The sequence below is a fragment of the Salvelinus fontinalis genome, chromosome 7, assembly GCF_029448725.1.
Source record: "Salvelinus fontinalis isolate EN_2023a chromosome 7, ASM2944872v1, whole genome shotgun sequence".
NCBI classification, from domain to species: Eukaryota; Metazoa; Chordata; class Actinopteri; order Salmoniformes; family Salmonidae; genus Salvelinus; species Salvelinus fontinalis.
In genome coordinates this window covers 17,954,530-17,973,700 of record NC_074671.1, presented here as the reverse complement: position 1 = coordinate 17,973,700, position 19,171 = coordinate 17,954,530, and the positions used below count along the sequence as shown (strand labels likewise).

The 19,171-nt window shown below is 42.0% G+C and overlaps 1 protein-coding gene and 1 pseudogene across 1 annotated transcript; both read left to right on the top strand.

Moving 5' to 3' along the window:
- Positions 1 to 9: 9 nt before the first annotated feature.
- On the top strand, positions 10 to 4,611 carry LOC129859135 (COP9 signalosome complex subunit 5-like). Its single transcript, XM_055928524.1, has 8 exons — positions 10 to 321; positions 552 to 786; positions 966 to 1,094; positions 1,552 to 1,617; positions 2,001 to 2,086; positions 2,361 to 2,472; positions 3,396 to 3,544; positions 4,332 to 4,611. The coding sequence occupies exons 1-8, from the start codon at positions 185 to 187 to the stop codon at positions 4,420 to 4,422; spliced, it is 1,005 nt and encodes a 334-aa protein (XP_055784499.1). The 5' UTR covers positions 10 to 184; the 3' UTR covers positions 4,423 to 4,611.
- Positions 4,612 to 8,963: 4,352 nt separating this feature from the next.
- LOC129858828 (protein phosphatase 1 regulatory subunit 42-like) lies at positions 8,964 to 17,781 on the top strand (annotated as a pseudogene).
- Positions 17,782 to 19,171: the final 1,390 nt, after the last annotated feature.

Genomic DNA, 19,171 nt, shown 5'->3' with positions numbered 1-19,171 from the left:
CTTCCTCATAACATGGTACAGTCCAGTGTCATGGCTCCCTGAACGAATGGATGAGCAAGGGCTACTGCTTTGAGATTATGTTATTATTATAGGTTTTTGAAATATTCCACGTTTGATAGCGCACTAGTTTTCCTTTCTAGTATTACTTTATATTTTAGAGAGGGAGTGAGAATAGGTTGTCAACATGGCAGGGAGTAGCATGGCACAGAAAACATGGGAGCTACAAAACAGTATGCAGGAAGTTCAGAGCATAGATGAAATATATAAATATGACAAAAAACAACAACAAGAAATCCTTGCTGCGAAGCCATGGACAAAGGAGTAAGTATATATTTGATAAATGATAGATTGTCATTTGTTTTATTTGCAACTGCTTGCTAGTTCCTTGTTTGGCTGAGTTAGCTTGACCAGCTAGCTAACGTTACTAGCTGAAGTTAGCTTGCTAGTTAGCATGTCAACAATGGGAATTCTCCCTGCATTGCAAGCTAGTTAGTGAATGCCATATTAATTCCCTGAACATAATTCACACCAATATTATTTTTGTCCTATAGTCATCATTACTTCAAATACTGCCAGATATCTGCTCTGGCGCTGCTGAAGATGGTGATGCACGCCAGGTCCGGGGGTAACTTTGAGGTGATGGGGCTGATGCTTGGGAAAGTGGACGGGGAGACCATGAACATCATGGACAGCTTTGCCTTACCCGTGGAGGGCACAGAGACGCGGGTCAACGCCCAGGCTGCGGCTTATGAATACATGGCTGCCTACATTGAGAATGCCAAACAGGTAATATGACTGACTCCTGGAATGAGATTTTAGTCCTTAATGTTGCATAAAAGGATGGATCAAAACACATGACATTTTAGTGAGAACTGTGCTTGTCATTGTTTATCACAATGGTTACATATTGGACACTATCTCTTCATTGTATTGATACTGATTCCTTGCCGTTTGTGAACTGTCAGGTTGGTCGGCTGGAGAACGCTATTGGCTGGTACCACAGTCACCCAGGTTACGGCTGCTGGTTGTCTGGTATAGATGTCAGCACTCAGATGCTCAACCAGCAGTTTCAGGAGCCCTTCGTGGCGGTGGTGGTGAGTACAGTGAAAGATCTGCCCCAAGTTCAGCTCATAACGCAATACCCCCAAAATACACATGTTAAAATGTCCATTTGTCTTTTATTAGGCTGCTTCCTAAATACAGTACTTTAGTTTTCCTTTTGAATTTGTGGGTGCAAGGTTATACATGTGTAACTGAGAGGGGTGCAATCAGGTTTAGGCATCCCTTTAGTGGTTGATGATGTATGGTAGTAGTCCACCATGTGCACGGCAAATATTTAGCTTTTGTAACTGTAGATGCTATTTACACTTGATTGGTTTTGCAGGGCTGCAGTGCCAAGGGCATAGGATAATTAAGTGTGTACTTTGACTACACTGGCAGCAGTAGTTGAGAAAAAAACATCACTGCTGGTGGCGGGCTTGGAGTGGTCTCTAGAGACTGTCTGACCTCGGAATACATTTTCCTGTTCTACTGTATATCTCTCCCTCCCAGATCGACCCCACTCGCACCATATCTGCAGGGAAAGTCAATCTTGGCGCCTTCAGAACATACCCCAAGGTAAGGAGTAAAATGCGTTTCTTGCATTAATCTAGTGTTTAGCCTTATTACATGTGGTATTAGACAAGTTAGGCACACAATTACTGCAAATTCAGCATTTTGGTCTCATTTATCGCTCATAAATATATTTGCTCTATTCAGCATGCCAAATGGAATTTTTATTTTAAAGATTTTGTTGTATCTATAAGTAATACTATTATGATTCATTGTCAACATTTGGTTAATTATTCCTTTTGCAAAATGTGTTTATTAGTGGTTAATTAGTAGTTGGCTGTCTCTCACTATTGAACTGTGCAAATATTTTAAGACTACGTTTCCTCTCAGTAAATATACATTTTCAGGTATCATGAGTCTAATACTTGTGTGTTTGTGTTGTTTTTCAGGGTTACAAACCTCCTGATGAGGGACCCTCTGAATATCAGACCATTCCCCTGAACAAGATCGAAGACTTCGGCGTGCACTGCAAACAGTGAGTTTTCATCTTGGACATTTATACTTGAGGCAAACGTATAATATTTAGCATCATCTTGCAAATTGCCTAAGTAAACTTGACATACTTCATATATATATATATTATTTATTTATTTATTTTAGGGTTGATGTAGCCTATAACACAAATTCAAGTCATTATGATGTAATAATCCCTTAGTAATGCTGTGGTAAATAAAAAGGTAGTATTTTCTTCATTTAATTTACATTGTTTATTTATTCACTAAGTGCCGTGGACTTGTTTGTTTGTTTAGGTATTATGCCTTGGAGGTGACTTATTTCAAGTCTTCCCTTGATCGAAAATTACTGGAGCTCCTCTGGAATAAATACTGGGTCAACACTCTGAGCTCTTCAAGTCTTCTGACGGTAGTGTTTGGAATTTAACTCTAAATCAAGCAATGCTACATTTGTGGAACCCTTTTGTTTACAAATAGATATGTAACCATACTATGCCGAGTCAAGGAGCAGCCAAAATATATGATGTGTGTTTCTTACATATTAATGACAATCCCTTTCTTTATTTAGACCGTTATAATAATTTTATATGGCCCGGGGGGGTCTTCTATTTTCCAAAAAGTCACTTGTACAGATTTACAAACATAGGTTAATTAACATAACTGAGGCCACCATGTTAATCTTTAAACAAAATATCTATGTGTTGAAGATGTGGTGATACAGATGCCGTTGTGGTTCACCGTGGATCATCTCCCTTGTTGCCAATACTTTCTAGAGATTGAAAGCCCCCAGTGAATTCCCATTGTGGATGCTAAACAGTCTCTAAAGGCAGCAGACTATCCAAACAGTGGACTCTGGTCATTCTGGATGAAGATGGATTGACTAGTTGTCAGGAGTTGACTGGTCCATTGGTGAAGGGCTTTGTCAGTCACTACACTGTCACCACAGTCTGGCTCCCTATCATTGTCTCCTAATTACCTGCTCCATGGAACACAAGGCCTCACCTTAGGCAAACCTTTTCACCGAACCCCTTTCACGGCGACTTGACAAGCCATTTAATTCATTAACAAGTTCGACATATTGTAACTATTTAATAGAATGTCTCAGTAGTGGTGAAGAAAATAGGTTGGTGGTGAAATTGTGCATGAACATTGTGTGTGTGTGTATGTAAAGAAAGAATGAAAGAAAGAAAGCCCACACATGGGTATATAGGCTACTGCTTCCACATAGTTTGATTAACTTAATCACAATATGCGGATATGCTTTCATCTGATCATGGTACATGACAATATAACATATTGGTACATAATCCAATGTGTGTGTGTCCTCTCCAGAATTCAGAGTACACCACGGGCCAGGTGTTTGACCTGTCTGAGAAACTGGAGCAGTCGGAGGCTCAGCTTGGAAGAGGAAGCTTCATGCTTGGCCTGGACACACACGACAGGAAGTCCGAGGATAAACTGGCCAAAGCAACACGAGACAGGTACAGCAACGCTCCTCCACTCCTGTTATCTATCTAATTTAGATCTTGTTTATTCTGCATTTACATTTACTTGTAATTATTTATTTGGCTTCCAGGCCTAGAGCTTATTTAGTGAATTATTTAATGCATTGATCTCTAAAATTGGCATGGCACCATATATCACACTGTATGTTTGTTCATGTTTTGCAGTATTGACAGACTGGATTGGATTGTTGATAATGCCCTATGTACTGTTACGATAAAGATTTCTACTGATATTATTGACAACCGTAAACCAATTTGAGTTGCTGTTAAACACACCATTTAAATATACAACTGACACAGAGAAACCAATTATTCCTACCCCATAATAGAATCATTGGTCCGTATTCACAAAGCTTCTCAGAGTAGGAATACTGATCTGGGAACATTTTTGCCTTTCTGATGAACACGATCAATGGAAAATGTAAATCTCTGGTCTGCTTAGGCCTACGCTATGTACTACTCTAAGTTATAGAATCTCTGTATTATTACTATGTTTTGTAACCATTTTGATCACATATTATTTGTGTGTAGATGCAATGGGAATACTTAGTTACTTGTTTTAGCAGGTAGAGTTGTCCTACCTACCTATTCAAGGTCTGCTTATTATTTATACAATGGTTGTGGTTTATTGAGTTTTTCTCCCGTGAATGCAACACCTATCTGTTTGTTTATCTGACCTGTCTGTTGATGGATAGGACGTCTGTGTCACCTCTTCATGTCCAGAGAGAAACGGAACTTTCCTCTTTTTTTCTGGCTATTCTAGCTGCAAGACGACAATTGAGGCGATCCATGGTCTGATGTCTCAAGTCATCAAGCATAAGCTCTTCAATCAAATCAACACGTCTGCCATCTAAGCCCGAAAGTCAAAGTGGAGTCACCCCTCGTGTGTGTATTACTATTTAGATTCTGGTTAGCAGGATGATCTTTCAATTATTATCTGAGGAAGGTTTATTGGTTTTATCTTCAGCTATTCTTTAGTGTGAGTGATTGATCTCAACTTATGTCCACATAAGTGTATGAATAAATAGTGTTGTTAAAATGTATCTACGTCAGTTTTCCTTCCTTGACTTGAAGTATCACCATTTTCATTGAACAATTCCTGAGGTTGGTGAACCATATTGTTTTGACTGAATTGCTTCCAACTTTAGTTAATGTATTTTCTTTTTTTTGAATGCTTGCAGACTTTTGAAAGGTATTCTCCTTTGGGTTCAACATGACATAGCACTGTGACATGTTCATGTCCCATGGCTGTTAGGTATTGGCTAGAGTAGACTACACACACACACCCTCGCAGCACGACTTAACACTTTAACAAAGACCATGGTATATTACTCCATAACAAAACCTACAACCAGTCAGCTAGTCATTTCAACTCTGGCCAGTCATATCATTACATAATGGAACAACAAACTCAAGCCGCTGCATCGGCTCAAACGTAAACACTGGCTGGCATGGTCGAGAAGTCTCTGCGGAGCGGCTTTCGGTGCAAGTTGTCTCTCTGTAGTACACAATCCTTCAGGATTGTCAAGTCGAGCCGTGGCAATGATGCAGCCCAGAAACAGGAGCCGTGCACACTGGAGTCTATTCACCCAACCCGTCTGCTCTACATCGAAGCAGACAGTCTGCTTTTCCTTACACACTGCAGCCCTGGCACCGTTTCATGTCATCATTCTTTTTCTTGTAGTATTATCATGGTGGAATGTATATTTTTGATGCAACATTGCCGAGGCGGGGAACCATATTTGGTGTACTTTGAATGGGTCTGCATTTCCTCATGTACATGAGCTTTGGCATCAATTCTTGTAATGATTTTCTTTTTACATTCTTTTGATGTTATTATAATGGGTGAAGTGTGTATCCTAAAGTGTTTTAGAAAGAGGAAACTTATTGAATTATGTTAAATGTGATTTGAGTTTTTGGAATTAACAACAGGAAAAAATTGGCTTTACCCTCACATTGAAGGCTCTGTAGCTAGTGGTTTTAAGTGCATTACAGTACTGTTACTGTTATAGCTAAATACTGTTATGGCTAGATGGTCAACAAGTATATGGAATGTGCTGTCTTAGTAGGGGTTTTACCTAATGCAAGGTTTGTAAATGATCATTTAAATATAAGACCAGTGTTCCGTACATGTCATTCTTATGGTCGTCACCAGATGAACATTCAGATGCTTCGCTAACAGTGGAAACAAGTAAATGTGAATTCCAATGAAGGCCGACCGACAACCAAGCATTCAATACTATTGCTAAGATGTTACTGAATTAACATTTATTTTAATTAAGCGTACACTTAATATGTTTTCTATTATCTATGAAACAGTGGAATTGCACCTCATTTGGTGAGTTCATCGAAAATACATTACAATAATAAACAGGGGTGATGTAATAGTGATTTTTAAAAACTAGGCCTAACTGAAGTTCTGAGAACAGAGGATTGATAAGGCTATGATGAATAGCTATTTATTACTGGGCACCTATAGGCCCTGAGGAACAAATTACCCTGCAGAAGTCCAAGGATATTGTTTACTTTGGATCTCAGAATATGCTCAACAAGCATGGTGTAGGCTATAATGAAGGGGGTTGGAACTCACTCATTGCCCTAGAGTGGAGCTATGTGGGGGAAAGAAGGGCCTATAGCGCTACATTTCCTCCCTGCCAAGTGCTCTGCATGCATAAGTGGAGGCAAGTCACTCAGTCGCAGGAAGCCGGGGCCTTGACATTATATAACAATGCATGGGTCACTGCTGAGACTCGCTGAGCCAATCGCACTGCAACCCCAGCCTGCCTGGCGCGTTATACGCATTATTACTGGGAGCAATGTGATCTTGGCTGGAGAGAAGAGGAGAAACTAATAAACATGGTGTCGGGTTACGTCATGTACATGTCTGCAGGCACTACAGTCTACGGGCCTCAGGGATAGCTGCAGGATCTGTTTACTGTTTGCGTGTGTGTGCCTGTCTGAGATGTTCCACACTATTTGATCTTTATTTAACCTTTGACCTCATTGAAAATAATCATGGCCATAAAAGATTTTACATTCCATCACTGGAAAGGCAAAACGGTTTTTATTTCAGAGGTCTACAATACCACACAAGTAGCTGATCATTAGAAAGGTACATAAAAGACCACATGATTCATGGTGTTGGAATGGAATAGTTTTAGACTATTTCTGAAGAAAGGAAAAGTGCTGAAAGGAAATTAGCTTGTTTCATTCTGGCTTTCTTTATATTTATCCAATATTTTTCAATTTACTCAGCGAGGAAAGTCTGGCCCAAATATGTTTTTCATGAGGATGTGAAAAGCGATCCAATTCACAAATATTTTGGATGCAAATATACACATTTATTCAAATCTAGATACCAATGGCAAAAACAGTGATATACTCAAACTGTGATTCATTCTGAGGGGATTTTACATAAATTAACAAAATAACATTTGATTGTGATCATTTAAATAATTCATTAAACCTATTGATACAATCATTACATTGAATTATCTTTCACAGAAAATTGAACAATCTAAAGGAAATGTTTTGTTTTACCAGCATGCTGACTGCAGCAATAATGCACTGCATAGCCAATTATTTTCTACCACTTCCTTTGTGAATTCCTATGTTTGTTCTAGATCATTTTACTTTTGGGTCCACATTTAACTGAAATGTACTATAAGAATAATAATGTATATTTTTACATTGATAACAGCCTGTATTTGGTCATTTTTCACAACTGTCATAGTCGAAAATATTTGTTTTTGTAGTTAAATACAACAGAGCGTTGACAAGAATGAAATGCATGAATACAGGCAACCATTGTAAGTAATTAGTAATGAGCAGAATATCAATTTATCTTTCTGACTTCAACTGCACGCGGTACACAATTTGATTGACACTTGTGTAAACCATAGACATAAGGTGTAAACAGCTCGTGCTCGAAAACTCAACTAAATCCATGGTTGTTAATTAGCCTACTCAAGATAATAGAAGCAAAGTAACATTTCCGTTTCATAATTTTATTGCATAGGAAAGGATATATTTGATCACTGGGCGGAAAATTAGTTGTGGTAGGCCATAAAAACATAAAGAAGAAGTACTTTACGCAGCTTTGGCGCGTTGTTCCCATGGCAATCATTCCAACAAGGATATCCACAGACCACACGAGTGTGAATTTATTAATCTCACCCCGCGTCTTTAGTTTCTTTATCATAACATTTCAAGGAGGATACGTGCATATACTACAGAGGTAGCTAGATTTGTAATTTACTTTGCAAGTTTCTTTTTTGATGGCTAAGTTAGCGCTGACAGCTTTGTTGACAGCCTAACGTTTAGCTAGCCTGCATTGCTAGGTTGCTAGCTAACGTTAGTAGTTGCTACAGAAAATATGTGAATGAATGTGGCCTTGAATTTATCCTGTAAGTTATCTGCTGCTAGTGTTAGTGTCAGTTTTGCACATGATTAACTGCTGTCCGTCGAGTCCCGAGGGCTACACTGATCTTGTTGCCCACGGGAGATCTCATCTCAATCGATCGAAGGCCCTCCATTCATGTCAACTCTGCCTCGGCTCGTGCCCTGAGATCAAGTTTAGAAAATACTTGTTGTCACACTCTGATCTGTGTGTGTGTGTGTGTGTGTGTGCGCGCGTGGTTTTCTCTCAACAGAAGTGTGTGCATACTGGAACTGAGGCAAAGGGCATAAAGCCTTGCTCATGAGGTCTTGTGACTGGTGAGCAGAGAAGGACATCTATACTTCTCGATGTCGTCATTGAGAGAGAGAAAATCACATGCACGTTTAGATCTGGTCTCAGGATCTAGCTAATAAACAACCCCCTGGGGTGTCAGCAGGCCTGCTTGGGGAATAGATGGCCTGCTCTGGGAATGGATGGCCTGATTGGGGCATAGATGGCCTGCTCGGGGAATAGATGGCCTGATTGAGGAATAGATTGCTTGCTAGGGGAATATATTGCCTGCTTGGGGAATAGACGCCATGCTTTGGGGATATATGGCCTGCCTGTGGAGTAGGCGGCCTGCTTTGGGGATATATGGCCTTTTTGGGGAATATATGGCCTGTTTGGTGAATATATGGCCTGCCTGTGGAGTAGACGGCCTGCTTTAATAATAGATGGCCTGCTTGGGAAACAGATGGCCTGCTTGGGGAATAGATGGCATGCTTGGGGAAAAGGTTTCAATTAGGGCTATTTATATCCCTCTTTACTTTAATGAGCTCTTAAAGTCTAAAATATTTAATTGGGGTAATATATTTTTGAATCTGTCATATACTTACTTTTTTGTGGAAAGCCTCCTATGACATTTATTTTCCTTTGACTTTACTCTTTACAGCTAGCTTATTCACTTCCCTTTTTCAGACGCTTCTGGTGGTTGTGTGAACGCTTGGCTGAAGCTGAAAAGCATCCACTCTGAGGCAGGGTCTGTGACGAGCCATCATGGTCCGCCTCACCATGGATCTGATTGCCAAATCCAGCTACCATTTGAAAAACAAGAGAAGCTACTCCCTCCCACTCTACCTCAAGAAACTCACTCACCTGAACTTCTCTAACAAGAACATAGTGGACATTGTAAGTACGATACTACAGTTACCAAAATTAATATAAGCCAGCTATGTTTTGTTTCTGTGCTTCTCTCTTTTAGCTTCAAATGCGCAGGACGTTGGTGGCACCTTCATTGGGGAGGACGAGCTTGTGGTCATGGCTGGAGTGGAATAGATGGAATGGTATGAAATACATCAAAAACGTGGTTTCCTTGTTGTTTGATGCCATTCCATTTGCTCCGTCCTCCCCTTAGCAGCCTCCAATGTTCTAATGGTAGGGAAATCTTCTTTGTTTGTGAACGTATGTGTTGCAGGAAGATCTCTCCATGTGCAGAAACCTTATAGTCCTCTACCTGTACGACAATAAGATCACCCAGATCTGCAACTTGGGCTTTGCCTCAAACCTCACACACCTATACACGCAGAGCAACAACATCTCTCAAGTAGATAACCTCTCCGACCTGCAGGAGCTCTCCAAGCTGTGAGTAGGAGCTTGTCCTGTGTATCCAGTTGAAATGTTTTTCACTGTCTGTGTTAACGCTTTGGCGATACATTCATCTGTTTTCCACTGTCTGTGTTAAAGCTTTGGCGATACATTTATCTGTTTTCCACTGTCTGTGTTAAAGCTTTGGCAATACATTCATCTGTTTTCCACTGTCTGTGTTAAAGCTTTGGCAATACATTTATCTGTTTTCCACTGTCTGTGTTAAAGCTTTGGCAATACATTTATCTGTTTTCCACTGTCTGTGTTAAAGCTTTGGCAATACATTTATCTGTTTTCCACTGTCTGTGTTAAAGCTTTGGCAATACATTCATCTGTTTTCCACTGTCTGTGTTAAAGCTTTGGCGATACATTCATCTGTTTTCCACTGTCTGTGTTAAAGCTTTGGCGATACATTTATCTGTTTTCCACTGTCTGTGTTCAAATGTCCATGTTTCTCCATTCCTGGGTGTTTGTCTTTCCGTGCATGTGTGTACATCTCAATCTTATGTGTGTGTGTGGGTCTCTCTCCGTGCCATATCAGCTACCTGGAGGGAAACAGCATCACGGTGGTGGGGGGGGGGGTTAGCGGAGCTGAAGGAGTTCTACCTGGAGGGAAACAGCATCACGGTGGTGGTGGGGGGGGGGGTTAGAGGAGCTGAAGGAGTTCTACCTGGAGTGAAACAGCATCACGGTGGTGGGGGGGGGGGGGGGGGTTAGAGGAGCTGAAGGAGTTCTACCTGGAGGGAAACAGCATCACGGTGGTGGGGGGGGGGGTGGGGGAGAGGAGCTGAAGGAGTTCTACCTGGAGGGAAACAGCATCACGGTGGTGGGGGGAAGAGGAGCTGAAGGAGTTCTACCTGGGGGGAAACAGCATCACGGTGGTGGTGGGGGGGGTTAGAGGAGCTGAAGGTGTTCTACCTGGAGTGAAACAGCATCATGGTGGGGGTGGGGGGGGGGGGGTTAGAGGGGCTGAAGGAGTTCTACCTGGAGGGAAACAGCATCACGGTGGTGGGGGGGGGGGTTAGCGGAGCTGAAGGAGTTCTACCTGGAGGGAAACAGCATCACGGTGGTGGTGGGGGGGGGGGGTTAGAGGAGCTGAAGGAGTTCTACCTGGAGTGAAACAGCATCACGGTGGTGGGGGGGGGGGGGGGGGGTTAGAGGAGCTGAAGGAGTTCTACCTGGAGGGAAACAGCATCACGGTGGTGGGGGGGGGGTGGGGGAGAGGAGCTGAAGGAGTTCTACCTGGAGGGAAACAGCATCACGGTGGTGGGGGGAAGAGGAGCTGAAGGAGTTCTACCTGGGGGGAAACAGCATCACGGTGGTGGTGGGGGGGGTTAGAGGAGCTGAAGGTGTTCTACCTGGAGTGAAACAGCATCATGGTGGGGGTGGGGGGGGGGGGGGGGGTAGAGGAGCTGAAGGAGTTCTACCTGGAGTGAAACAGCATCACGGTGGTGGGGGGGTGGGGGGGTTAGAGGAGCTGAAGGAGTTCTACCTGGAGGGAAACAGCATCACGGTGGTGGGGGGGGGGTGGGGGAGAGGAGCTGAAGGAGTTCTACCTGGAGGGAAACAGCATCACGGTGGTGGGGGGAAGAGGAGCTGAAGGAGTTCTACCTGGAGTGAAACAGCATCACGGTGGGGGTGGGGGGGGGGGTAGAGGAGCTGAAGGAGTTCTACCTGGAGGGAAACAGCATCACGGTGGTGGTGGTGGGTGGGGGGGGGGGGGGGTTAGAGGAGCTGAAGGAGTTCTACCTGGAGGGAAACAGCATCACGGTGGTGGTGGGGGGGGGGGGTTAGAGGGGCTGAAGGAGTTCTACCTGGAGGGAAACAGCATCACGGTGGTGGGGGGGTAAGAGGAGCTGAAGAAGTTCTACCTGGAGAGAAACAGCATCACGGTGGTGGGGGGGTTAGAGGAGCTGAAGGAGTTCTACCTGGAGAGAAACAGCATCACGGTGGTGGGGGGGTTAGAGGAGCTGAAGAAGTTCTACCTGGAGAGAAACAGCATCACGGTGGTGGTGGGGGTGGGGGGGGGGGGTTAGAGGAGCTGAAGGAGTTCTACCTGGAGAGAAACAGCATCACGGTGGTGGGGGGGGGGGGGGGGGGTTAGAGGAGCTGAAGGAGTTCTACCTGGAGGGAAACAGCATCATGGTGGTGGGGGGGTTAGAGGAGCTGAAGGAGTTCTACCTGGAGGGAAACAGCATCACGGTGGTGGGGGGGTTAGAGGAGCTGAAGGAGTTCTACCTGGAGGGCCAGAGACTGCCCAGTGGGGAGAATCCACTCTTTGACCCCAGGACTCTCTTCTCCCTCGCTGTGAGACCCAATAACAAACCAACTACATCACCAACCACATCCTACAGTAATTGAAATTGTTTCAGCTCATTTCACACCACAATTGACAATTTAAATGCAGGTTGCGCGTGCGTACCAGGATTCCACCATTGATCTCATGTTGCTCTTTATCAGTAATGTCATAATTTCCATCTCTGAGCAATCAGACCATATGTATATGTTCACAATCTGCATTATGTCCTTGTCTGGAAAAGTCTCTCAGTTTTCCGTAAGGAAACTGGTCCCTGGAAAAGCGGTATTGTGCTGAGTTTGATGATGTTAAAGAGAGCTCTGTGGCACTTTCTGGTTTCACAGATCAACCAGGGCTGTTTACTCCTTAGACTCTGGTTAAACAAACTGCAAATCTCACATTCTTGTTTATTTTGATAACTAAAGAAATTGCAGCGCAAATGTAAGAGCTCCAGCTTTTTATCAATGGAACTGAAACTAAGATGAATACCAAATTTGAACAGGCGTATTTAATACAACAGCATTTAATAGAACCAAAGCAATCTATTGAACCATTTTACAGTGTTAATCAAGGATCAATAATATATACTGGTTATAAATATTATTTAAGTAGTTGTTCAAATGTTTTGCCATTGTAAATACAAAGTAGATTATCTTTGCAGGAGGCTTTAGGTGTCTTGAATATCAACAGGAACAACATAGATGATGTCAGAGATCTTGCCGTTCTAAAGAAACACACATTTCTTTGCTGCAGACAACCAGGACATGACATGCAGGTACATTTCCTCCTGAAAGCACTACTACTGATGGAACTAATACCAGTCGCCACTTACACTACTCTTTACCAACGTGACAAAAGTGTCAACTGTGAGAATGTTGTGCGATCAAAATAATTACCCACATCACAGCAACTGCGTGGCGTTGTGTATCAAAATCAATATGCTCGCTATAAGAGGATCAGGGTAACATGAACGTAGCAGCGCTGCCCTCTGTAAGTGATGTGTGAAATGATATGGAGAGCAGAGTGCTAAAGAACCAAATCTTGCAAATCCCGCCAGAGGTTCCCAGTCTCTGCGACTCGCACAGGGTCAGAATTATTCAACAAATCAGCGGCCTGGTCCCCCAGGACTGCCCTCGCTGACAGCTTTAAAACAAGCGCAAGTTTCTCTCCTTTCTTAGGAGGCTGATTTTTCCTCTTTCTCTGTGAGTCCAGCATTTGATACCTCCTCCCCAGCAGTACCACTGAACTTGATGGGAGATTCATTAAAAGCAAAGATATGGTTTCTGCTCGCTGTGTTGACCTTGAAAAACGAACTGCTGTGCGTTCCTGAGGCTCCACTTCTGAGGGATTAAAAAAAATCTCTTTATGGATCCGAAAGGCTTAATGGCTGAATTATTTTAAAAAGCCATTTCTTGATCCACACTATAATGTCACTTTGGGACATGGCATTGAAAGCACACTGTTAGCGTGGGTAACATTGGCACTCAACATAAATGATATTCCACTGAGAAGAGCAGCCCTCTGCAGGTAATTGCTGTACATGTGTCAGAGGAAGCTTTCATGATCTCATATTTAGTGGATATCTCCTTTAATTTATACAACCCCTCTGCCACTATTGATCCTGCAAAGACAGCACCATGAAGGATCAATCCCTCCTTCAGCCCAGTGTGGTCAGAATCCCCAGGAAGCATTATGGATTTTTAAAATAGATTATGACAGGCAGTCAGCCAGGGTGACAAATGGGCTGGTATCTACCGAGGCTGTTAGCACTGCACGAGGACCAGGGAGGACGGGGGAATCGAAGTGCTGGTCAAATACAGGTTCATAACTGGCCAATCATTAAGTCCAGTGAGGAACCAGGGCCCAGCAGCCTAGCACAGTGCTCATCCAGCCTAGGCCGCTCTAGTCTTCCCGCCCCCGCGTGGGGGGCAATTTGGCGCTGGGCCGCTCCTCGCCAGGGCCCTTGTGAGTGACGGCCCTGACACGATCATTTATCAAAGCCTGGGAGCGCGCCGCGCCGAGGGGTCCCCTCTGAACTGATTGCAGCGCGGGCTGGAAAAGTGGAAGCGCTTTGGCCGAGACAGGAAGGCAATGAACAATCAGAGCGTGTCCAGAGAGTATTCATATTTCCAGGCTTGGATTAATGTGCCTTTAGATAAACATACACTGCGGGGCAGGCAACACGCTTATTAGTCACATGACACCAGTGACTGTTTATTAAAACAAGCTGATGTGTTGTTTGCACCTTTTCTCTTGGACTTTGCTCTTGGCAGTACAACCTTTGAATCGTGTTGTTGTTTTTGCTGATAGTATGACTTTCCCACTGGAGAGTGGTTTGTTGATTACATTCATTGTATGACTTCTTATACATTGTTGAATGTACAGTCTGTAGGTGCATTATAAATGGATACTTTCGAGTCCTCCATATTCACTTCCTCAAAGGTTGAAGTGCCACTTTGTTTCCACACTTTGTCACGTAAAGACTGTACAGAGACTCTACAATGGTATATAGTGTCCAACCTCTATACATTTGTAAGTACAGTATGTTCAACATAAGTATTTATCTTGTGTGCTTTCAGGATTTAGAGGGGGTGTTGAGTCAATGGCCTCTGCTGCATCGAATGGATTTGAGTGGAAATCCTGTCTGCCACAAACCACAGTACGGAGACAGGCTGTTAACTGTGTGCAAAAGACTGGGTAAATGACCGCTGGCCGCACACCGCCACCAAAATGACCGTAGGAATTGTATTATGCATTTTACATGAGGATGTTTCAAATAACTGATGCCTTTGACCTAATTCGCTACAATTGCAGAAAATATATCTGCTCTAAAACACATATGGTACGTAAATTAATTGTAGACGATAGTAATATTGTTTTTGTAGAGGAACTTGATGGGAAGTAAATTAACGAGTTGTCCAGGCAGTTCCATATTAACTGGAAAGCGTTGAAAGACGGCAAGAAAAAATGGAAAGATGAAAGAATGATGACCAGCCAGATCACCTATTCCTTTACTGGTAAGATAATGTACTGTTATATCCAGATCACCTATCCCTTTACTGGTAAGATAATGTACTGTTATATCCAGATCACCTATCCCTTTACTGGTAAGATAATGTACTGTTATATCCAGATCACCTATCCCTTCACTGGTAAGATAATGTACTGTTATATCTTTATGACCGGCCAGATCACCTATTCCTTTACAGGTAAGATAATGTACTGTTATATCCAGATCACCTATCCCTTCACTGGTAAGATAATGTACTGTTATATCTTTATGACCGGCCAGATCACCTATGCCTTTACTGGTAAGATAATGTACTGTTATATCCAGATCACCTATCCCTTCACTGGTAAGATAATGTACTGTTATATCTTTATGACCGGCCAGATCACCTATCCCTTCACTGGTAAGATAATGTACTGTTATATCCAGATCACCTATCCCTTCACTGGTAAGATAATGTACTGTTATATCCAGATCACCTATCCCTTTACTGGTAAGATAATGTACTGTTATATCCAGATCACCTATCCCTTTGCTGGTAAGATAATGTACTGTTATATCCAGATCACCTATCCCTTTACTGGTAAGATAATGTACTGTTATATCCAGATCACCTATCCCTTTACTGGTAAGATAATGTATTGTTATATCTTTATGACCGGCCAGATCACCTATGCCTTTACTGGTAAGATAATGTACTGTTATATCCAGATCACCTATCCCTTTACTGGTAAGATAATGTACTGTTATATCTTTATGACCGGCCAGATCACCTATGCCTTTACTGGTAAGATAATGTACTGTTATATCCAGATCACCTATCCCTTTACTGGTAAGATAATGTACTGTTATATCCAGATCACCTATCCCTTTACTGGTAAGATAATGTACTGTTATATCCAGATCACCTATCCCTTTACTGGTAAGATAATGTACTGTTATATATTTTTGCATCCTTCTGATAATAGAGACATACAGAACAAATTTTTCAACCTCCATATTATTGACAGCAGTAATGAAGAACCTCTTATTACAAATATTTAAGAGACACTCAATTTGTCAGAACTTTAAAAAGTTAATATCCCATGTTACCGCCATACACTTTTCTCTAAGGTCCACCGCACCACAGTCCCTACTTTGGTCCTTTTGTGTGTGTCCCCGAAGTATTGTCAGAACTGTGACACGGTGTGTGTGTGTGTGTGTGTGTGTGTGTGTGTGTGTGTGTGTGTGTGTGTGTGTGTGTGTGTGTGTGTGTGTGTGTGTGTGAGACTTTGTGTGTGTTGCATCAGACTTCCACATGGGCCCCCATTCTTCATACAACTATAACTACGGCAACACCCTGGGCAAGAAGAATCCTCTGGAGGGGGCGACCCAGCAGGTAGGTCCACTCGGAACACTGACAACTGAACAGCGCAGCAATGAGGTACCGTAACAATCTATATTTCTATCATCCATATGAAACATTCATGAAAAAGAGATTGAACGAGTCAAAAACTTGCTGGATGTTGTATATTTATTAAAGGTCCAATGCAGTTGTTTTAAAAAAATCTCAAAATCATTTCTGGGTAACAATTAAGTACCTTAATGTGTTTGTTTGTAAAAGTAAAATGGTCAAAAAGAAACAAAAATGGCCTTTGAAAGGGGAAACAGTACAGTAGTGGAAAAGTAAGAAGATAAAGTGGCAGCAGCAGCAAAGGTTTCAGATCAGAAGATATCATCATTGCCTGTCACCAATACAATCAATTAAATGATCTCTTTGGTCATTTATTAGTACAGTTTTGTAATACATCCATATGGGACACAACATTGTGGAAACATTCAGTGTTTTTAGACTGTTCAATATGACAGATTTAGAATACAGTGGCTCTTCCCACCCATGTTTGATAATTGATTAATTTCTTCATTCATTCATTCATACAAAAATTAGAGCCAAATATATATCTCAGTTTGAAAAAGAACGTGTATTTAGTTGATATAAGTGATTTAAACATCAACATGTTTCACTTAACTGTTTGTTTCCTTTTGTATACATGCTTGACGAATGGCCTGCTATTTGTCAAATGCTTATTCTTTGGGGGCAAATAAACACTTTTCTTTCCTGCTGTCGGCCTGGGGTTGACCATCAGTACAATATAAAAAGTTCATACAGTGGCTTTCTCTTTAATAGCCAATATACATTGCTTTATACTTTTTCATACCATATCCCACTTAAACATGATTTAAAGAGGTTGATGGTCACTTACTGGTCAGCTTCCTCTCTGTTCTCCCAGGCCACGGAACCTGAAGAAAGTCTGAGGCCTGTGAGACAGACATGCCAGCTCTGCTAACACACACACACTCTGATGACCCTCTCACGTCTGACTCTTACCTTGCACACAACACATAGCCTACCACTGCTGTCGTCACACATAGGAGCAGACCTGACCCCTGAAAAGCTCACTAGTAATTTCGTTTTTTAAATATTTCATATTTTGTACATCAATGATAGTTGGTTTTGCCTGTTTGTTGTGTGTACCTAAGTGTACTTGATAAGAATGTTTAAAATACCTGGATTTTGGAGTGTAAGATTTTAGAGTGCGATGTGTTTATTTATGAATTCCCCTGAATGCCAAAGAAGGGTGTTTTCCTATGGTGTGTCCATGCTGGGAAGTCTCAATTTCACTTTATAAAAATTATTTATAGGATTTTTCAAATTACATCACCAATTTGGGCAGTTATATCCCATAACTCTATATCGAATAAATCCACATTATTAATCCAATCTGAATTTGTTTTATTCCAAATAAATCACTTGGAATAGCTTCCATTTGAGTTGTTACTATCTGGTGTCTTTGGCAGTCTATTTCGTCTGTTCCCGTTGTGTAAAGGACATGTTTTGTTGGACACCGACGGTATGTAATGATGTCAGATATATATTTATTTTTATTTAACTAGGCAAGTCAGTTAAGAACAAATTATTATTTACAATGACGGCCTATAACGGCCAAACCTGGATGACGCTGGGCCAATTGTGCGCCGCCCTATGGGACTCCCAATCACGGCCTGTTGTGATACAGCCTGGATTCGAACCAGGGTGCCTGTAGTGACGCCTCTAGCACAGTGCCTTAGACCGCTGCGCCACTCGGGAGATATGCACTTGATTGCGCACCATTGTCATTTTATAAGATTCTTGTAGAATAAATGGTGAATATTTTCATTTCAACAAAAGCCTTGGTTAATTGATCAACATTTATTAAAAACAAAAAAAAGTAATTTTGGAGCATCAAATTTTATTCGTCACATGCTTCGTGAACAACAGTGAAATGCTTACTAACGGGCCCTTCCCAACAATGCAGAGAGAGAGAAAATAGAGAAATAATAGAAAAGTAATAACAAGCAATAATAAAAGTTATAATAAATACACAATGAGTAAAGACAACGTGGCTATATACATGGGGTACCAGTACCGAGTAGAGGCGCAGGGGTACGAGGTAATTGAGGTAGATATGTACTGTACATATAATAAAGTGAGCGCTAGTAAACAGTATTGCAGCAACGGTTGTGATGAGTAAAAAAAAATGCAAACGGGGTCAATGAAGGTAGTCTGGGAAGCTATTTGGTTAACGATTTAACTAACTATTTAGCAGCCTTGTGGCTTGGGGTAGAAGCTGTTCAGGGTCCGGTTGCTTCCAGTCGTGCATCGGTACCGCATGCTGTGCGGTAGCAAAGGACATATTAATTGCGTGATAGCCTAATGCATATTGCCTGCAGTCCCTCTCTCGTAATGTGTAAATAATTATTCAACACATCACAACCAACACAACAACTCCTCGCCGAGTGAGGAGTAATATTGGCCTGGTTATTGTATGCTATAAGTCTTGTATGCTCTAAGTCCCTGTCTAAATTCCCTGCGCACGGGCTTTTTAAAGTATGTCGAAGTATAACCCCTGAAAGATGTGGGGTAATTAGGGAATGAAGCTTACTTAACCCTTTTTGCTCTGCCTCATAATTAGTGGTCCTCCCCGAAGCAATTCTGTTACTCCATCCTAACAAAAACAATGTTTATTAAGAACCGTCTAATGATATAGCCTATATTATGAATACTTGCAATCATTCATTTGCCGACATCTCCGTTTGCGGACCCTGGAAATCAGTGATTAATTTATGAGTCGCAAGTATTTCCTCATTTAGGCCTGTGTTGATTGCATTGTTCAAGGTTTGTTTATTAGCCCTAGCTGTTTCATGGAAATCAGACTATTTTTCTACCTGCAACTCAAGGCACCCTGGCAATTAGTC